The following is a 17,202-nucleotide window of genomic DNA, read 5'->3' on the forward strand; positions in this document are numbered from 1 at the left end:
AGAGAACATTACTAACTTTGAAAAGAGATACAATAAAAGAGCTTGAAACTCATTTTACCCAGAGGGGCTCTTTAACGAAGAAGGCAAATCGAGTAACAGTAAAAAAAAAAAAAAAAAAAAAAAAAAAAAAAAAAAAAAAAAAAGAAAAGCGAAAGACTAATACTGACACCAAAAAGAAAGATTTAAAGATGAGCACTACATCATACCATATTGTAAAATGTGTCCAAACTGTCATGGATATATTTGATAAGCATGATAACTATGGAGTTTATATTATCATTGACAAGTGTAAGATCCATGATACTGTTTTTGTGATAGAGGCGATAAACAATAGAGAATATAAATCATTATTTACTCTTCTTCTTTTTTTTGGTAAAGTAGAGAGTAAAGATCAGAAAATATGATAGTTTTATTTGTATTTATTCAAAAAGAGGCATCATTGGAGTATATGTCAATTATTATTACTTGAACAATAAAATATAAGATACTTTTTTTTTTGTTTAACCACATCTTTAACAGCCAACAACTGAACTATCACAGAGGTAAAATTAATCGTTTGCTTCTCAGTGTATAAAATATAAAATGTAGCAGAATTTCATGTTCAAAGCGAGCCTGTTTTAGTTGTTTTCTTTCTCTCTTTCTCTCTCTCTCTTTTTTTTTTTTTCTTTTTTTTAGGTTTATTTTTCATCTATATCTTTGAAATCTCTGATTATATTTTTGTCAATTTAATTTACTATTTACACCGTTAATGTTAAACTGATGCCAATCTCAATTCTTCAGTTTTTCAAATAAACATAAACAACTAGCTTTTTTTTTTTTTTTCTTTTTTGACGAATGGAAACGATAATTCTTGGGAAAAAAAAGTCACTTTTTTTTTTTTCCTTCAAACGCGACAAAAAATAAAAAGAGGGAGACAAATTTATAAGATTCTTTAATTATTGTAGTTGTTTAAATAATCATGTTTTTATATAATATTACTTTGAATCCAACGTCAGCCATTAATCAGGCTATTCATGGCAACTTTTCCGGTACTAAACAACAAGAGATAATTGTAGCGAGGCAAACTCGCTTAGAATTATTACGTCCCGATCCAACTTCTGGAAAAGTACATACCATCTTGACCCATGAATGTTTTGGTTTAATTCGTTGCATAGTGCCATTCCGACTAACAGGTGGAAATAAAGGTAACTTCAAATGAGTTAACATGAAAAAAAAAATAGAGAGCAAGAAAAAAAAAAGCTTTATAGGATTTTATTAATTGTTTTATTTTATATAGATTATGTGGTTGTAGGTTCAGATTCAGGTCGTATTGTCATTTTAGAATATAATCCAGCAAAGAATACGTTTGATAGAATACATCAAGAAACACATGGTAAAACAGGATGCCGTCGTATTGTGCCAGGTCAGTACTTGGCTGCTGATCCTAAAGGCCGTGCTGTTATGATTGCTGCTGTTGAAAAACAAAAACTTGTTTATATTCTTAACCGTGATTCAGCTGCGAACTTGACTATTTCATCACCTTTAGAAGCTCATAAAAGCCATACAATTATTCATCATATTGCAGCTATCGATGTTGGATTTGAAAACCCTATGTTTGCTTGTTTAGAAGTTGACTATACTGATGCCGATACTGATCCAACAGGAGAAGCATGTAAAGAAGCCGAAAAGATGTTAACATATTATGAATTAGATCTTGGTTTAAATCATGTTGTTAGAAAATGGAGTGAAGCAGTTGATCGCAATGCCAATTTACTTATACCAGGTATATACATACATACATACATACATATATGAATATAGAAAAGAAAAATATTAAATACAGCTATTATATCTAGTTCCTGGTGGTAATGATGGTCCCTCAGGTGTATTAGTTTGTTCAGAGAACTTTATTGCTTATAAACATCCTGAAAATGAAGAGCTTCGTATTCCTATTCCTCGACGTGCCCAACCTTTGGAAGATCCCACACGAGGTATTATTATTTCTACTTTTGTTGTTCATAGAATGCGTGTAGATAAAAAGACACAATTCTTCTTTTTACTTCAATCTGAAGAGGGTGATCTTTATAAAGTAACAATGGATCATGACCAAGGTGTAGTAAATGGTATGACAATTAAATATTTTGATACAATTCCTGTTGCTACTTCTCTTTGTATTTTAAAGAGTGGCTTCTTGTTTGCTGCAAATGAATTTGGTAATCAGTAAGTATAAACAAGAAAAAAAAAGTCTAAGATATACATACATGTCTTTCTTTTTTTTTTTCTTTTTTTTTTTCTTTTTTTGTTACTTATATCAATTTACTATTCTCTCTCTTTTCTTCTTTTTAGTCACAACTACTTCTTTGAAAGTCTTGGTGATGATGATGATGATCCAGAAATCTCCTCTGCTGATTATATGGAAGCAGAAGCTGAACAGGAAGAAAGACCTTTTGTATACTTTAAACCACGTCCATTAAAGAATCTATCACTTGTTGATGAATTAACTTCGATGGCACCATTAATGGATTCAAAAGTATTAAACTTGGCAGATGAGGATTCACCACGTATTTATTCTATTTGTGGTAGAGGACCTCAGTCTACATTCCGTATTTTAAATCAAGGTTTGGAAGCAGCAGAACTAGCTGTTAGTGAATTACCTGGTAATCCTAGTGCTGTTTGGACTACAAAATTAAAAGCAGATGATGAATTTCATGCTTATATTGTTGTTTCATTTGCAAATGCTACGCTTGTATTGTCTATTGGTGAAACAGTTGAAGAAGTGACAGATACTGGATTTCTGACAGATGAACCTACATTAGCCGTTCAACAAATTGGTGAAGATGCACTTGTTCAAGTTCATCCTAAGGGTATCCGTTACATTCGTGCAGGTGGAAGAGTGAATGAATGGAGAACACCTAATGGTCAAGCCATTACTGTAGCTGCTACAAATAGCCGTCAGGTTATTATTGCCCTTTCTGGAGGTGAATTGGTTTATTTTGAATTGGATAATATGGGACAATTAAATGAACATCAAGAACGTAAGAGAATGTCTTCCGTTGTTTCTGCTTTATCTTTAGGTGATGTCCCTGAGGGTCGCCAGCGTTCACGTTATTTAGCAGTGGGTTGTGAAGATCAAACTGTACGTATTTTAAATTTAGATCCTGATAGTTGTTTAGAAGCTGTTTCAATGCAAGCAGTTCAAGGTGTCCCTTCTAGTTTATGTATTGTAGAAATGATGGATACAGGTGTTGAATTAGGTCATGGTACAACTTACTTAAATATTGGTTTGAGTAATGGTGTCTTACTTCGTACTATCTTGGATACCGTTACAGGTCAACTATCTGATACACGTACCCGTTTTATTGGTGCCAAAAGCGTCAAATTATTTAAAATTACTATTCAAAATCATCCTGCTGTTTTAGCTTTATCAACAAGACCTTGGGTTACATATACATTCCAAAATAGACTTTATTTAACACCTCTTAGCTATGAGATGTTAGAATATGGTAGTGCGTTTATTAGTGAACAATGCCGTGAAGGTGTGGTTGCGATTGCAGGAAATACTTTAAGGTAGTTAATAATAGTAGTACAGGAGATATGCATCTATGTATATGTAGACTTATTTTTCTTTCCCTTTCTTTTTTTTTTTTTTTTTATTAGAATTTTCACCATCGAAAAGCTTGGTAATATATTTAATCAGATATCTATTCCATTGAAATATACGCCTAGAAAATTTGCACTTCATCCACCTTCTAGAACATTTGTCGTTGTTGAGAGTGACCATGCAACATTTTCCCCTGAAGCTAAAATGAAGGGACTTGAAGAAAAAGAAAAGGAAGGATTTGAGATTGACGCTGATATTACAAACTTGGATCCTCTTCAGTTTGGTAATGTACGTAATGTTGCAGGACGATGGGCTAGTTGCATTCAACTTATAGAACCTTTCCAAAGCAATGTTATCCAGACAATTGAATTGGAGGAAAATGAAGCGGCATTTAGTGTGGCCATGGTTCAATTCCATACAAACCCTCATGCCTCTGATCCTTCTGAGCAATTTGTAGTAGTAGGTACAGGCCAAAACGTGACACTCTCCCCTCGCTCCTGTACAGCAGGTTATCTCCGTGTATATCGAGTTGTTCAAGGTGAAGAGGGACATCTTCATCTTAACTTCATTCATCGAACTCCTCTAGATGAAGTTCCTTATGCCTTATTAGCCTTCCAAGGTCGTTTATTAGTTGGTGCAGGTAAAGCACTTCGTATTTATGATATTGGTAAAAAGAAAATGTTAAGAAAATGTGAGACAAAGACATTACCCAATTGCATTGTATCACTTCATACACAAGGACATCGTATCCTTGCCACTGATGTTCAAGAATCTGTACATTATATTATTTATAAGCATGCTGATAATCGTCTTGTCATCTTTGCAGATGATACTGTGCCTCGTTGGATGACAGCATCGACTATGGTAGATTATGAAACAATAGCAGGCGGTGATAAATTTGGTAATTTCTTTGTTAATCGTTTACCAGAATCTATATCGCGTGAAATAGATGAAGATACGACTGGTAATCGTATTTATCATGAAAAGGGCTACTTAAATGGTGCCCCTAATAAGGTAAATTATAAATAGATGTACATTTCATTCCATTGTCTTGTCTTTTATTCATTTGTACATGTATATAGGTTGAAAACTTGTGCGAATATTTTACTGGCGATATTATTACTTCCATCCATAGAACAACGCTGTTGTCAGGTGGACGTGAAGTTCTTTTGGCTACTTCATTATTAGGCTCTATTTCGATTTATGTTCCATTTATATCTAAAGAAGATGTTGACTTTTTCCAAATGCTAGAGATGCATATGCGTGCAGAAGCACCGCCACTTGCTGGACGGGATCATTTACTTTATAGAAGTTACTATACACCAGTTCGATCTGTTATTGATGGTGATTTATGTGAACAGTTCAATTCACTACCTGCTGAGAAGAAGCGTATGATTGCTGAAGAATTAGATCGTCCTGTTGCTGATGTACAGAAGAAGATTGAAGATATGCGTATAAGATCAGGATTTTAATAATTGATCAAAAGAAAGAAAATAGAATAAAAATTGCGAGCTAAAATATATTCTAAACTTGAAAAGCCAAAAAAAAAAAAAAAAAAAAAAAAAAAAAAAAAAAAAGTTGTCATTTGTATTAAAGTATCTATTCTAAAAAAAAAGGCAAATATATTTCAAATCAAATTGATATCTCTTAAATATGCTTAAAACAGTAGCGCATTTGCCTTAACCAAATGTTTATAATAAATAGATTAGATTTATGCGTAACTTTGTTAAGTTAGATGAATTAAAAAAAAAAAGAGAGAAAAAAGGGCTTTACAAAATTTTTGATAAATCACGTCCTCTTTTTTTTTTTTTTTTCTTTTTTTTTCTTTTCTTTTCTTTTCATAATTTTTTTTTCTTTTTTTTTTTTTTGTACACATATAAATGGGAACTCCTGAAGAGAATTTTGAAAAAGGTGTTGAGCTTCGTTTAGCTGGCAATGAAGCTTTTAAGAAGCAAGAATTTAAACAAGGCATGAAATTGAAATAGGTTTATAATTAGTGTTGTTGCTATATTTATTCTAAAAAAAAAAATAAAAAAAATAAACTCTTTCTTTTTCCAGCTTTGACCCATTACTATAACGCCTTACTTTACTTGAAAGCAGTAGGTGGACAAAAGAAAGAAAATGAACTTAATTCCAAAAGTAATGAACAACTTGTGATGATTTATAATAACATGACAGCTGTTTTCGCGAAACAAGAACGCTGGGATCGTGTTTTATTTTATGCAAAGAAAGCAAATGAGATTGACCCTAAAAATACAAAATCAAAATTTAGAATGGGTCAAGCTTATTTAAGAATGGAAAATATTGAATCAGCAAAGAGTCTCCTTGAAGAAGTGTTGAAACAAAATCCCGATGGTACTGTGTATATTGGACAAATCTTATAAGTGTTGTTGTTTAACTTTTTTTTTATTTTATATTATAGATGGTCTCGTTAAACAAGAATTGAATAAAGTTCAAATTGCCAAGAAGCAAATGGATGATAAAGAAAAGATGATTTATAGAGCTATGATGAGTAGGCTTGCACAACAAGAAAAGAAATAAACGATAAGTATAAATGATATTTTAATATCTATTATTATTATTGTTATTATTGTTATTTGGAAAATGGTATACGGGGAGGAAAGAATGAATTAAGAAGGAGTAGGTAATTCAGTCAATGCCATGATCATTATAAACACTACAAATATCATGATAAGTGTTGCTACTAAATAGCCCATCCAGCCCTGACCAACCCAAAGTAATCTTTTTACAATTTGTCGTTGATTTTTGAAATAACTATAAAGAGAATAAATAAAGCAAATGAATCCAAGGCCTACAAATATATAAGATATAATTTTTGAGTTCATCGTCTTGGGCTCATTTGCCCATGGAAAAGAATAAGAAGGTGCAAAATTTTTTGTTGAAAAATCTAATAATGTTATGAATCCTACATGTGGTATTATTCGTATTAATGGAAGGGGTTTTGGTTTTATTTTAGTTTTTATTGTTTTACCAATTAATGCTAATGTTGTGCCTGTTCTAATCCAAGTTAATAAATTGCGTTCATTAGCAAGATGATCTCTTGGATCAGGACCATCAACAACAGTATGGACTGAAAGATCTAAATATTTAAACACGGTTGAACATTTCTCATCATTACAAAGAATAAATTTCTCGGGCGCTTGTAACTCTGCATCCATTGTAGCATCTACACAAAGGGAAATAAAAGAAAAAAAAAATAGAGAAGTGTAGGAAAGCACATGTTACAGCATGATGATAAAAAAAAAAGTACAGGTTAAATATATAACCGTTTTATTGCGAAGTGATCATTTCCATATAAATATAGAATGTTGCTATTGGGAAAACTTTACAAGAAAAAAAAAAAAAGGACCAGTATTTTCCATCTCTATAATAAATACACAAAAGAGCATTAAAGATGCTATAAAGTCTTTTGATAAAATACACTTTTTTTTTTTTTATTTATTTAATCATTTGAAAACATATAAATCACAGATATTAGGAGAAATCTATCTACTTGAATTCCTCTACAGTCTTTGAGCTATATTCTCGTTCTTTGCAGAAATCGGTTTAAAAATCGACAGACACAGCCATAATGAATTTAGTGTAGCAAAGACAAGGACTTCTTGTTATTATTTAAGATAGTGTTTTTCTATTAAACGAATCATTTTTAACAGGCATTTATGTTTCTTTGATTGAAGCAAAAAACTATAAAATGCAACAAATAGAATGCAACTGTATTAATAACAGTCACTACCTGCATATTATTTAGTATTTAAGAAATAATTCTTCTTGTAACATCTTTCATGCATACTTTCCCACACTAAAATAGAATTATCACAAGACTGTAGGACTGCTTTATTAAAAAAAAAAGTATAAAAAAGGCTGCTTTGTTAGTTTCTTCGCTATTTTTTTTATCTGTCTTTGGGCATGTGTTCTGGGATATATGCCTTGGGTATATGCATTGGATTATATGCCTTAGTAGGGTATATAATCCAGTGTTTATGTTTTAGGGATATGTCTTAGGATATGTGCCCAAAGGCATTTCTTTTTTTATTTTTTTCACAAAAAATAATAAAAAAAATGAAAAAAGTTATATACATATTATTGTAGAAAACACGGGATTGATCAGATTAATAAAAGGATACTGTAGTTATTGCAAATAATGAGTGCAAAACTTTCAAAAGTAATAAACAATTGTTATTGTATATAATAAATAAACGTGACATTCTTGCTTTAAAGACAGTGTCTAAACTTGTGAAAAGTGTGCTTATAATACTATCAAAAATATGTTTATTAAATTTATTATAAAATATTAGCCCCCCCCTCCCTCCTGCATAATATCAAAGGGAGGGGGGAAAGTTGGGGAACAATCATACCATTGCCTTCTTGAATATAGAACAGAGAATGTGTACGGGCAAATATATACGTTCAATGAGTCTTAATTTCACTCGAAATACTACTTTAGTTAGGTCTATTTATCACTCTTCATCCCAGTCGTCTTTCTATTTATTCTATTATTAATGATCTAATCCGGGCATAGTACTCGTTTAAATCCAAGAGAATTCTTCAAATCTGACTTTTCATGATTTCATAAATAAGTGTTTTCTTGGTAGCAAGCAAAAAAAAAAAAAATTACACTTAAAACCAATTGCTTGTATCATAATGACTATATGAAAGGTAGTTTATATAGGTTTGTTTATTTGTTAAAAGCTTCTTTATTTTATTTTTAAAAGATGTACAACCTATAGAGCTGAAACATAAGCATTCATAGTAATCTATCTTTAGGATTGTTTCAAGACATGATACATCTTGTACTACAATTATAGATAGCAGCAGGTGATATTGAGATATGTAATCAATGTGATCATACTTGAAGATAACAAAAGAAGAATGATAAAGTAGTTTACGCAATCATATTATACATTTTATTATTATTATGAGTAGTGAATTAAAATGACTGTCTTCTCCCTCTTAATTTGTATTCATATTATTCAGTAAGGAAGGATCTTTTTCAAGTACAAGTGCACGAAGCCATTTAGCTTCCTTTTCTAATTCTTGTACTCTTCTTTCAAGCACTTCTACTTTATGTGTCATTTCTTTGGCTGTTTTTTCAAGTGCCTGTTCTCTTAATTTCTTTTTCATACGGAATCTGGCAGATGCCGCTGTATTCCTTCTTCTTTTATCTTCTTCAATCGCTTCTCTTTCTTCTTCATTTAATTCTTTTGTTGTGAGCGTTGATTTACGCTTCTTTATAGATGGTGTTATGGGTGTTTGAATAGGTGTTATGGGTAATATACTATTAGTAGTATTTGGTTGAACTGGTGCAGGAGCAATTTTAGGTAATAATGGTTGTTGAGGTTGCAGTTGTTGAAGAGACGTTGGCAATAAATATTGATTATTATTATTATTATTATTATTATTATTATTATTATTATTATTATTTAAATACGATGCTAATAAATCATCATTTTGGTCATTGTTATTCTCATTAAAATTGCCTAAATTCGTAAGAGCTGCAAAAAGATCTTCTGAATGTTCTAACGTAATTTTATATGAATCATCTTGTATAGCGGATCCTGGCTTTGTATCAAATGTAAACTGTGCATTTGCCCAAATAGAAAGTTCTTCATTAAGTGCTTCTTCTGAGATGGGCACAGGTGAATCGTCTCCAAGCAAATTTAATGATGAAATATAAGACATTCTAAATAGGGTAAATATGTGTATGTATTAAAAAAAAAAATGAAAAAAATAAAAAAAATAAGAGAAAGAGATAGACTATTAATAATTATCTGAAACTATTATTATTCCGGTCCGGTCTTTTAGTACGATTAGATAACGATTACTATATTTATTTACAAAGATAAAGCTAAACAAACATCACATTCCATATATGGAAAATGTTCCTTAAATATTAAAAAGACTCAAAAAAAAAAAAAAAAAAAAAAAAAAGAGAGAGAGAAAAGAAACTATTTAGTTTTGATATAATGTGGCATAGTCATATTTTTATTTATACCAAAAATTAAACGAAAAAGAAAGATAGAAAATGATATTACAATATAAATGTATATAAACTATTATGTACGATGAAATGAGTTAGTTAAAGCATGGAAAGGAGTTTTTTTTTTTTTTTTTTAAGTTAACTGTAATTAATGTATATTATTTGACGAAGATAAAGACTTTGTAATAGTGGAGGTAGCTGTCATGATGGTGTTATCATTAGGTATAAATAATACTTGCTTTTCTACTTCTAAATTAGTGTATATTTTTTTTTCAGTATTCAACTTGTAAAATAGATGTATATTTATGTATATATTAAAAAAAAATTACTTACTATTAATAAGATGTTTGCCATATGTATATTTTTTTAGGCCTTGAAGATGAGGTTTAATCTTGGCAATTAAAAGCTCGCGTTGGTCGTCATCTACAACGTCAAGCATCTTTTGAACGACATAATTAGCGTATTGATCCTTCATCATTGACATTAATGGATATGATCTAATGAAATACACACACACGTTAGTTTGTATAAAATAAAATAGAATGCATACTTTACCCATCTGGACGAATGGATAAAACTTCTTCAATTAAAGCTTGTCGATCTTCTAATGAACCATGAGCAACACACTTCTCTACTACATTACTTGCAAACTTATGTTTACTCAATTGTAGAGTGTGCCCTTTTACTTTACTAATAATTAAGGCCCTGTCTTTTTGTTTTCCATGCTCTAAAATATGTTGAATAACATAATTTCCATATTGATCTTGTATTAATTGATTCGTACTTTTATGCAACTCTTCTAATAAATAAGCCTATTTTTATATATATTTATACAATAAATTAGTCGTCGTTGTCTTCTCTCTCTCTCTCTCTCTCGCTCTCGCTCTCGCTCTCGCTCTTCTCTTCACTGAAAATTAATATTGTTATAATTGATATTCACCGTTTGTTCCTCAGGACAATGTTCAAACATCCTTTGAATGACACGACATCCATAAGGATGTGTAGCCAGATGATACACTTGACCATAAAAGGTATCAATAATAAACTGAATATAATGGGATGGGATACGTTCAATTGCTTTCTGAACGACATGATTACCATTTTGATCTTTTACACATTTTAGTACACAACCATCTAATTCACGAATTAATACTGACTGTTGGTCAGTCAAAACATGTTCAAGTGCCTTTTGAACAACACGGCAGCCATACATTTGTAAGGATAAAGTTAATATATGGCCTTCCATTTGTTTCGCCAAAATAGTCTTTTGTGTTTGATTCCCATGTTCAAATATTTTTTGAATTACATAATTCCCAAAGACATCCGTTATTAATTGAAGACAATTAGGGAGGATTTCGTTGAATATAAACTGTTTCTCTTCACTTGTTGCTGTTTCAAGTTTTTGTTGAATGAAACGACTTCCATGCTGATCACCACTAAATTCAACTACATGATTTACAATATCCTAAAAAAAAAGGGGGGCGATTTATATACATATTTATATGACTATGATATGATCTTACCTTTAATCCAAATTTCCTTGATTTATTATTTCGAAATTCTTCAAGTAGAGCGCTTCGAACAATAGGTGTTATATTAGTTTCAAGCATCACATTAGATGAAGTATGAGACTCATGAGAAGCAAATACTAATGGAACACGATTATGAACAGGGCTTGTGGGTGTAGTGATAGTAGGTATAGGAGTTGTCATAGTATTATTGGACCCATTAGGGAAAAGCCCCGTAGAAGCAGAATTGACATGTATTTGCTCAATATTATTATTAGACATAGTTGTTACTATGTGTTGCTGCTTTTGTCTGTGCTGCTTTCGTCTCTGCTGCTGCTGTTGCTGTTGTTGTTGTTGTTGTTGTTGTTGTTGTTGTTGTTGTTGTTGTTGTTGTTGTTGTTGTTGTTGTTGTTGTTGCTGTTGTTGTTGTTGCTGTTGTTGTTGCTGTTGTTGTTGTTGTTGTTGTTGCTGTTGTTGCTGTTGTTGCTGCTGTTGCTGCTGTTGCTGCTGTTGCTGCTGTTGCTGCTGTTGCTGCTGTTGCTGTTGTTGCTGTTGGCGCATCATTTGTTCACGTAACAATAAAATTTGTTCTTGTTGTAATAGAATTTGGCATTGTCGTGACTGAAGTTGTTGAAGTAATAGTTTATCATTATTTATAGGAGTGTGCAAACTTTCAGGACTCATTGTATTTGCTGTGCTAAGTAAATTAGGCGTGAAAGCAGGTGGTCTGAAATCATTACCTGACGTGATAGAAGGACTACTAACTCTACTTTGATGATGAGTAAATTCATTCATAGTTAGCCAGGGAGTTGCTGCGTGTTGCTGAGGATGATGTACAAAATTGATGGGAGCCATTTCATCGCCCATTGCTATATTCGTCTTACTAGATATTGATTGCTTTGATGAAAAATCGATTATATCTGAAGAAGTATTTCGATAATCTAAATATACATTATCTCTATTATCCCATGGCATTATTCTCGAGCCAATTGGCAGAGGAGTATTTGCTCTACTCTTCTCGGTATCAAATATGCTAGGCCCTTTTTTTTGCAGTAGAAAAAAAAAATGTTTGTATAAAAATGATATATGTATATATATATTAATCTGAATAACTGAATTACCTGATGGCATAATTCCAGTTCTTGCTCTTTCATATTCATTCAAATTTTGAGAAGAAAAAGAATTATTTTGTTGATAATAATATCTTTTTGACATAATATCCTCTTGATACTGTTTAATAGGAGAGGAAGAGGAAAGGAGTAAGAAATTAAATATAAAACGAAAAAAAGGAGAAGAAGAAGAAGATTAGAGATTTCATTATTATTCTTACCTTATCATTCAAATTAATAGTGTTCATATTTAGTATTAAATTATTATATTCAAATTCTTCTATATTTTTTGTAAATGATAATTTACAGGTGGTGTAGAGTTTGCGCGAATTGGAGGAGATCTTACATATTTATTTCGAAAAGGAGGCGATATAGGCCGTGATGTTTGATATTGTGCATATGCCTGTTGTTGCTGTTGCTGTTCTGCATTATTGAAAGTAGGGGTTATATTCTCTTCATTATTGTCTACAAAAGTTGAAAAATAACCTCGACTATTATTATTAGATCCTTGATGTAATGTGTGATAAAAAGGCGAATCTAATCGTTGGTTCTATAAAACATTATTATAAATGAAAAAAAAAAAGAAAAAAAAAAGAAAAAAAAAGAAAAAAAAAAGAGAGAGAGAGAGAATATTGTGACTTACATCTAAATCTTGATATTGATTATTATTACTATAAATATTTAATGTATCTTTGCATTTATTATGCTGTGAAATAAGTATTTGTTGATTGAAATAACTTCCTTTGTTACTATCATCCTGGTTGCCTTGAAAACCTTTGGTTATTAATAAGTTGCTGAGATTTAATTTTTCTTTATATGTATAAATATTTATAAAAAAAAAGGTACTTACTATGATAATGATCTATTGTTTTATTATTGGACCAAACTTGACGAGATGAACAAGTTGGGTTGTAAATGGGAGTTGAAACTAGTTGAGTATCATTTTTCCACGAATTTGAAGTTTTCATCATATTTAAATGATCCTCATGTTGTTGAGTTAGTGTTAGTAATTGAAACTGATGAGGGTCAGGAGGAGCACTATTTGGTCTGTGATCACGACCAAGTTGTAATTCCATATATAACTCATTTTCAGAGTCAACACGATGTTTAATAAGTGCAGCAAGCTAAGAAGTAATAAAATAAATAAATAAATAACTACTTCATTCTCTAGGTAAGATATTAAAAAAATAAACAAAATAATACCTGTCCTTGAGGTAGGTTTCTTGCCTTAGGTTGTTGTAAGTCAGGCTGTCCTCGAAAAGAATACTCTAACGAGAACGAATCTTGCTGCTGCATTATATACGTGTCGCTTATATAAATGAATGTTTATATGATATCTACACGATTCTATATTTAAGAGAGAAAAAAAAAGAAAAAAAAAAAAAAAAAAAAAAAAAAAAAAAAAAAAAGAAAGAAAGAGAGAGAAAAGGAGAAAAATAAAATAAAATAAAGTTTTTTTTTTTTTTTTTTTAAGATGTTAGTAGAAAATAAACCATTCACTTGTGTCTGTGTGCTTTGATACTCATTTGTTACACTCCCCCTTTTTTGGTGGATATCCACGTTGACCCATCACTCCGCCCATGGGAATACATAATCGTTTCTCTTGCTTCTTCTTTTTCTTCCTTTCCTCCCTCTTCAAAAAAAAAATACGTGTATTTAATAAAATCGTTTATATTCATACATTAATTTATGCACATCGTATTATTATTGTGTGTATTTATTTATTTATTTATTTATTTATTCATTTATTTATTTAATACCACCATTCTTGACAGTAGCAACCTTACATTGAATAGCTTCACCAGATGCAGTCTTAATAAGAAGAGGCTTATCTCCATAGTAAGCAACAAGATCATCATTGGTATGAAGTTCAGGTTGAACAGTTTCCCAGTATTTCTTCTTGGGATTTAATACCTTCTCAGGCTCTCCTTCATGTCCTTCAACATAAACACGATCACCAGGTTTAACCTTAGATGTATCAACAGGACCTAATAATTCAACAGCAGAGCCATCAGGAGCAGAGGCACACAAAACCATACCGTAAGATTTGATACCACGCATACTAGCAGGCTTCAAGTTGGCTAAAACAAGAACATAACGGTTTTGCATTTCCTCAACGGGATACCAACGAACGAGACCAGAAACAATCGTTCTAGGTTCTTCTTCACCGAGATCAATTTCTTCAACATAAAGTGAATCAGCGCCTTCATGCTTCTTACAGGATTTAATAAAACCAACACGAATATCAATACGAGAAAAGACAGGTTGATCAGTTTCAACAGGTGCGGCTATACTGCTTTATTAGTATCATATATGTTAAAATATATTATCATCATCATCATCAGCATCGTCATCATTAACTTACGCGTAGGCTTCTTTTCGGCCTTCTTCTTTTCCTTTTTAGCCATACCACCTTCAGCAGCTTCCTTCTTATTATCGTCTTTAGGTTTGGTTGCAGTATTTTCGGATTTTTTATTTCCCTTTTTAACATTAGCATCACCACCCTTTTTCTATAGAAAATAAATAAATAAATAAATAAATGAAAAGAAAATTCATAAATTGACTTACAACAACAACAGGAGCGGCAGGCTCAGGCACATTATCAAGGTTAATTTCAACAAGAGGGAAGTCTTCAGTCAAGTTGTTAGCTTTAATGACAATATTTTGAATAAGATCAAACCAACGTAAAGTATTAGGAGCAGAGTTTACTTTGATGTTTTTCTATTAAAATAATATAAGTATAAACACTTTCTATACTATTTTCCCTTCCAACCCGCTTAATCCTTCATCTACATGAAACTTACACTATGAGCATAAAGAAGACCAAAAATAACAACATCAACAATAGTTAAACGATTATTGACAAAGAATGTTTTGTTGCTTAAATGTTCATTTATTTTTTCTATTCATCAAGTTGTTAAATTTATGTATACAATTACTAACACATATTTTATTATTTACCTCAATATTGGATACAATTTCTTTTTTGCCAACACCTCGAAGAGATTGATTGGTAAAAGACAACCATTCTTCAATCTAAAAAGCACATACATATAAATGTATTAAAAAAGAAAGCCTCTATTATGAATTTTTTTTTGTTTTACAGACCTGTGCTTGTTCAGCCTTATCAGCACCTAATAATTCAGGCTTAGACTTAGAAACAATAGCTTTAATGATGGTATTAGGAGTATCTAATTTTTCACCATCAATCTAACCAAAAATTTATAATCAGTCGTTTGAACTTTTTTTTTGTTGATTTATGATAATTACTTCGAAAGAAAGTTCAGTAGCTGTCTCAAGCTTAGCATCAGATTTTGTTAACTTGTAAGTTAAAAGAATTTCACTTCCTGATTTCTCGGGAATACGAAGAATGGATGCCATTTTAAACGCGTTTTGTTTTTATGAAAAAAAAAAAAAAAAAAAAAAAAAAAAAAAAAAAAAAAAAAAAAAAATCATTCCAGACTAGTGGCTTTTTTTAAATTTTATTTTTTTATTTTTTTCGAATTTTAAATGGCGAGTGGACAGATAGCAATCTAGTGTGCTGTGTTGCCCAAGCCAGATCTGAAGTTGGAGAAGGAATAAGAAACCTCTCAAGGGACAAGAGAAAAAAAAAGGCAAAGAAAAAGTAAAAAGTAAAAAGAGCATAAGGCAAAGAAAACAAGTATAAAGAATAAACAAAATAGCTAAAGAAATCAGAGGAAGGTAAACAGCAAAGACTAGTGCTATTGCTTGGATAACCGATTCAACAATTTCCAACCAGGATCAATAGGAGAAGGAGGAAGTTGATGGTGGAATAGGTAGTCTAATTCTTGTAACAAAGCGCACATGATGAGCCAATGTATCAGCCAACTGATGCAATCAGATTGGTGGCGAGATTTGGTCTTTGGAAGCAGGTTGAGAAGAAAAAGATGTGAAGTCACTAACAGAATAGGGCAGGAACAGCCACCGATGCATATGGAGACACTCGATAGCATGGTGTCGGCTCCAGTTCACAGTGGGATGATATAGGTATTCCTTGGGTTTGTCCGCCAGGAAGCCAACCCAGACGCCAGCGAAGTACACAGCTACGCTCAGAAGGGAACATTGGCAGCCAGAGAATTGGATGCAGTTCCAGAGTAGGTCGACAAGAAGATAGCAGCATAGATGTAGAGTTTGTATACACCTCTTTAAATTGTTTTTTCCAGAAGCTGACGGCAAAGTTGATGAAATTAGCGCTTGTCTATTGTTGATAGTACGGGAGGGACACAAGAAGCGTCTCCACATGATGGTATTTGCTAGCTTATTCCAGTGAAACTGACTTTGTAAGGTCTGAAGTTAGGGCAGCAATTGACTAAGGAGAATTTCATCTGATAAGCGAAGAGAACTAAAGAGATATTGAGCTTGTAGAATCACAATATGATCACTCATAAGGGGCAGATTAACGAGATATAGCATAGTTTTTGTGGAAGAATGTGAATAACCACCAAATATACGGCGGTTACATGATTTCTGGAAAGATTCTAATTTTCAAAGATGCTGAAGAATTAGCAATCTGATTGCAAGGCCATAGCTCAATTGTGACCTAGCCATTTGAGAATAAAAACGACATGCCAGTAGAGGATCAAGGCCTTTGGAATTGAGTCCAATGGATTTTTTACAAATACATTTTAAATTATTATTATTACTATTATTTTATTTTGACTAAATGAGCACATAGCATTTTTTATCTGCAGTGTTGCCCTAGTCGGTTCTAATAGTATAAAAGTCAGAAAAACCCTCTTAAGAGACAAAAGGGAAAAGGATAAAAGTATATGTGTAAAAGATAAAATAAATATAATGAGTTATAGAGGAGCAAAGTAATTGGGAAAAAGAAAAAGATCAGTAAGATAAAATTCAGAGACAGTACAAGGATATTAGCACTGTTAGTTGAGTAACCATTTCACCAGTAATGTACCGGGTTCTGAGAGAGGATTTGGAGGTAGTTTTTTCATGAAGGAGGTAATCCATTTCATCTAGAGTGATACGAAT

The 17,202-nt window shown here is 31.7% G+C and overlaps 9 protein-coding genes across 9 annotated transcripts; 3 read left to right on the forward strand and 6 right to left on the reverse strand.

Moving 5' to 3' along the window:
- Positions 1–122: 122 nt before the first annotated feature.
- BX663DRAFT_491059 (uncharacterized protein) lies at positions 123–513 on the forward strand. Its single transcript, XM_051525003.1, has one exon. The coding sequence runs from the start codon at positions 189–191 to the stop codon at positions 402–404; it is 216 nt and encodes a 71-aa protein (XP_051387465.1). The 5' UTR covers positions 123–188; the 3' UTR covers positions 405–513.
- Positions 514–845: 332 nt separating this feature from the next.
- Positions 846–5,120, forward strand: BX663DRAFT_538984 (CPSF A subunit region-domain-containing protein). Its single transcript, XM_051530700.1, has 6 exons — positions 846–1,184; positions 1,277–1,762; positions 1,836–2,199; positions 2,326–3,546; positions 3,637–4,594; positions 4,663–5,120. The coding sequence occupies exons 1-6, from the start codon at positions 959–961 to the stop codon at positions 5,050–5,052; spliced, it is 3,645 nt and encodes a 1,214-aa protein (XP_051387466.1). The 5' UTR covers positions 846–958; the 3' UTR covers positions 5,053–5,120.
- Positions 5,121–5,751: 631 nt separating this feature from the next.
- On the forward strand, positions 5,752–6,121 carry BX663DRAFT_424424 (uncharacterized protein; the record flags this gene model as incomplete). Its single annotated transcript, XM_051522435.1, has 2 exons — positions 5,752–5,935; positions 6,003–6,121. The coding sequence occupies 2 exons, from the start codon at positions 5,752–5,754 to the stop codon at positions 6,119–6,121; spliced, it is 303 nt and encodes a 100-aa protein (XP_051387467.1).
- Positions 6,089–6,817, reverse strand: BX663DRAFT_491065 (uncharacterized protein). Its single transcript, XM_051525004.1, has 2 exons — positions 6,573–6,817; positions 6,089–6,506 (listed from the first exon to the last, which is right to left on the reverse strand). Exons 1-2 carry the CDS (start codon positions 6,757–6,759, stop codon positions 6,211–6,213), a joined length of 483 nt encoding a protein of 160 aa, XP_051387468.1. The 5' UTR covers positions 6,760–6,817; the 3' UTR covers positions 6,089–6,210.
- Positions 6,818–8,551: 1,734 nt separating this feature from the next.
- BX663DRAFT_481816 (uncharacterized protein) lies at positions 8,552–9,280 on the reverse strand (the record flags this gene model as incomplete). The annotated part of the gene is made up of 1 exon (XM_051524377.1): positions 8,552–9,280. The coding sequence occupies one exon, from the start codon at positions 9,278–9,280 to the stop codon at positions 8,552–8,554; it is 729 nt and encodes a 242-aa protein (XP_051387469.1).
- A 286-nt stretch (positions 9,281–9,566) lies between these two features.
- BX663DRAFT_491069 (armadillo-type protein) lies at positions 9,567–11,437 on the reverse strand. The gene is made up of 5 exons (XM_051525005.1): positions 11,102–11,437; positions 10,519–11,043; positions 10,134–10,390; positions 9,912–10,075; positions 9,567–9,827 (listed from the first exon to the last, which is right to left on the reverse strand). Exons 1-5 carry the CDS (start codon positions 11,366–11,368, stop codon positions 9,727–9,729), a joined length of 1,314 nt encoding a protein of 437 aa, XP_051387470.1. The 5' UTR covers positions 11,369–11,437; the 3' UTR covers positions 9,567–9,726.
- On the reverse strand, positions 11,053–12,594 carry BX663DRAFT_1874 (uncharacterized protein). Its single transcript, XM_051521701.1, has 4 exons — positions 12,417–12,594; positions 12,208–12,316; positions 11,619–12,126; positions 11,053–11,428 (listed from the first exon to the last, which is right to left on the reverse strand). The coding sequence occupies exons 1-4, from the start codon at positions 12,441–12,443 to the stop codon at positions 11,377–11,379; spliced, it is 696 nt and encodes a 231-aa protein (XP_051387471.1). The 5' UTR covers positions 12,444–12,594; the 3' UTR covers positions 11,053–11,376.
- Positions 12,595–12,679: 85 nt separating this feature from the next.
- BX663DRAFT_1859 (uncharacterized protein) lies at positions 12,680–13,597 on the reverse strand. The gene is made up of 4 exons (XM_051521697.1): positions 13,399–13,597; positions 13,046–13,319; positions 12,839–12,989; positions 12,680–12,732 (listed from the first exon to the last, which is right to left on the reverse strand). Exons 1-3 carry the CDS (start codon positions 13,489–13,491, stop codon positions 12,979–12,981), a joined length of 378 nt encoding a protein of 125 aa, XP_051387472.1. The 5' UTR covers positions 13,492–13,597; the 3' UTR covers positions 12,680–12,732; positions 12,839–12,978.
- Positions 13,598–13,944: 347 nt separating this feature from the next.
- On the reverse strand, positions 13,945–15,576 carry BX663DRAFT_528330 (uncharacterized protein; the record flags this gene model as incomplete). The annotated part of the gene is made up of 7 exons (XM_051530154.1): positions 13,945–14,483; positions 14,561–14,705; positions 14,764–14,916; positions 15,000–15,097; positions 15,135–15,231; positions 15,304–15,405; positions 15,466–15,576. 7 exons carry the CDS (start codon positions 15,574–15,576, stop codon positions 13,945–13,947), a joined length of 1,245 nt encoding a protein of 414 aa, XP_051387473.1.
- Between the last annotated feature and the right edge of the window lie 1,626 nt (positions 15,577–17,202).

The sequence above is a fragment of the Cokeromyces recurvatus genome (assembly GCF_025118155.1).
Source record: "Cokeromyces recurvatus strain NRRL 2243 chromosome Unknown BX663scaffold_1, whole genome shotgun sequence".
NCBI lineage: Eukaryota > Fungi > Mucoromycota > Mucoromycetes > Mucorales > Mucoraceae > Cokeromyces > Cokeromyces recurvatus.

Excerpts from the sequence above, each read along its gene's own strand:
- BX663DRAFT_1859 (XM_051521697.1), bottom strand. The coding sequence starts at position 13,491 with ATGCAGCAGCAAGATTCGTTCTCGTTAGAGTATTCTTTTCGAGGACAG. Across the intron at positions 13,320-13,398 it reads GAAACCTACCTCAAGGACAG|CTTGCTGCACTTATTAAACA; the intron begins GTATTATTTTGT and ends ATTACTTCTTAG.
- BX663DRAFT_491069 (XM_051525005.1), bottom strand. The coding sequence starts at position 11,368 with ATGTCTAATAATAATATTGAGCAAATACATGTCAATTCTGCTTCTACG. Across the intron at positions 10,391-10,518 it reads ATTGTCCTGAGGAACAAACG|GCTTATTTATTAGAAGAGTT; the intron begins GTGAATATCAAT and ends ATATAAAAATAG. Across the intron at positions 9,828-9,911 it reads TGGCAAACATCTTATTAATA|AAGTAGAAAAGCAAGTATTA; the intron begins GTAAGTAATTTT and ends ACACTAATTTAG.
- BX663DRAFT_1874 (XM_051521701.1), bottom strand. The coding sequence starts at position 12,443 with ATGAACACTATTAATTTGAATGATAAG. Across the intron at positions 12,317-12,416 it reads CTATTAATTTGAATGATAAG|TATCAAGAGGATATTATGTC; the intron begins GTAAGAATAATA and ends CCTATTAAACAG. Across the intron at positions 11,429-11,618 it reads CAGCAACAACAGCAACAGCA|CAACAGCAGCAGCAGAGACG; the intron begins GCAACAGCAGCA and ends CAACAACAACAG.
- BX663DRAFT_491065 (XM_051525004.1), bottom strand. The coding sequence starts at position 6,759 with ATGGATGCAGAGTTACAAGCGCCCGAGAAATTTATTCTTTGTAATGAT. Across the intron at positions 6,507-6,572 it reads CACAACATTAGCATTAATTG|GATTCATAACATTATTAGAT; the intron begins GTAAAACAATAA and ends TACCACATGTAG.
- BX663DRAFT_491059 (XM_051525003.1), top strand. The coding sequence starts at position 189 with ATGAGCACTACATCATACCATATTGTAAAATGTGTCCAAACTGTCATG.
- BX663DRAFT_538984 (XM_051530700.1), top strand. The coding sequence starts at position 959 with ATGTTTTTATATAATATTACTTTGAATCCAACGTCAGCCATTAATCAG. Across the intron at positions 3,547-3,636 it reads ATTGCAGGAAATACTTTAAG|AATTTTCACCATCGAAAAGC; the intron begins GTAGTTAATAAT and ends TTTTTTTATTAG. Across the intron at positions 4,595-4,662 it reads TAAATGGTGCCCCTAATAAG|GTTGAAAACTTGTGCGAATA; the intron begins GTAAATTATAAA and ends ACATGTATATAG.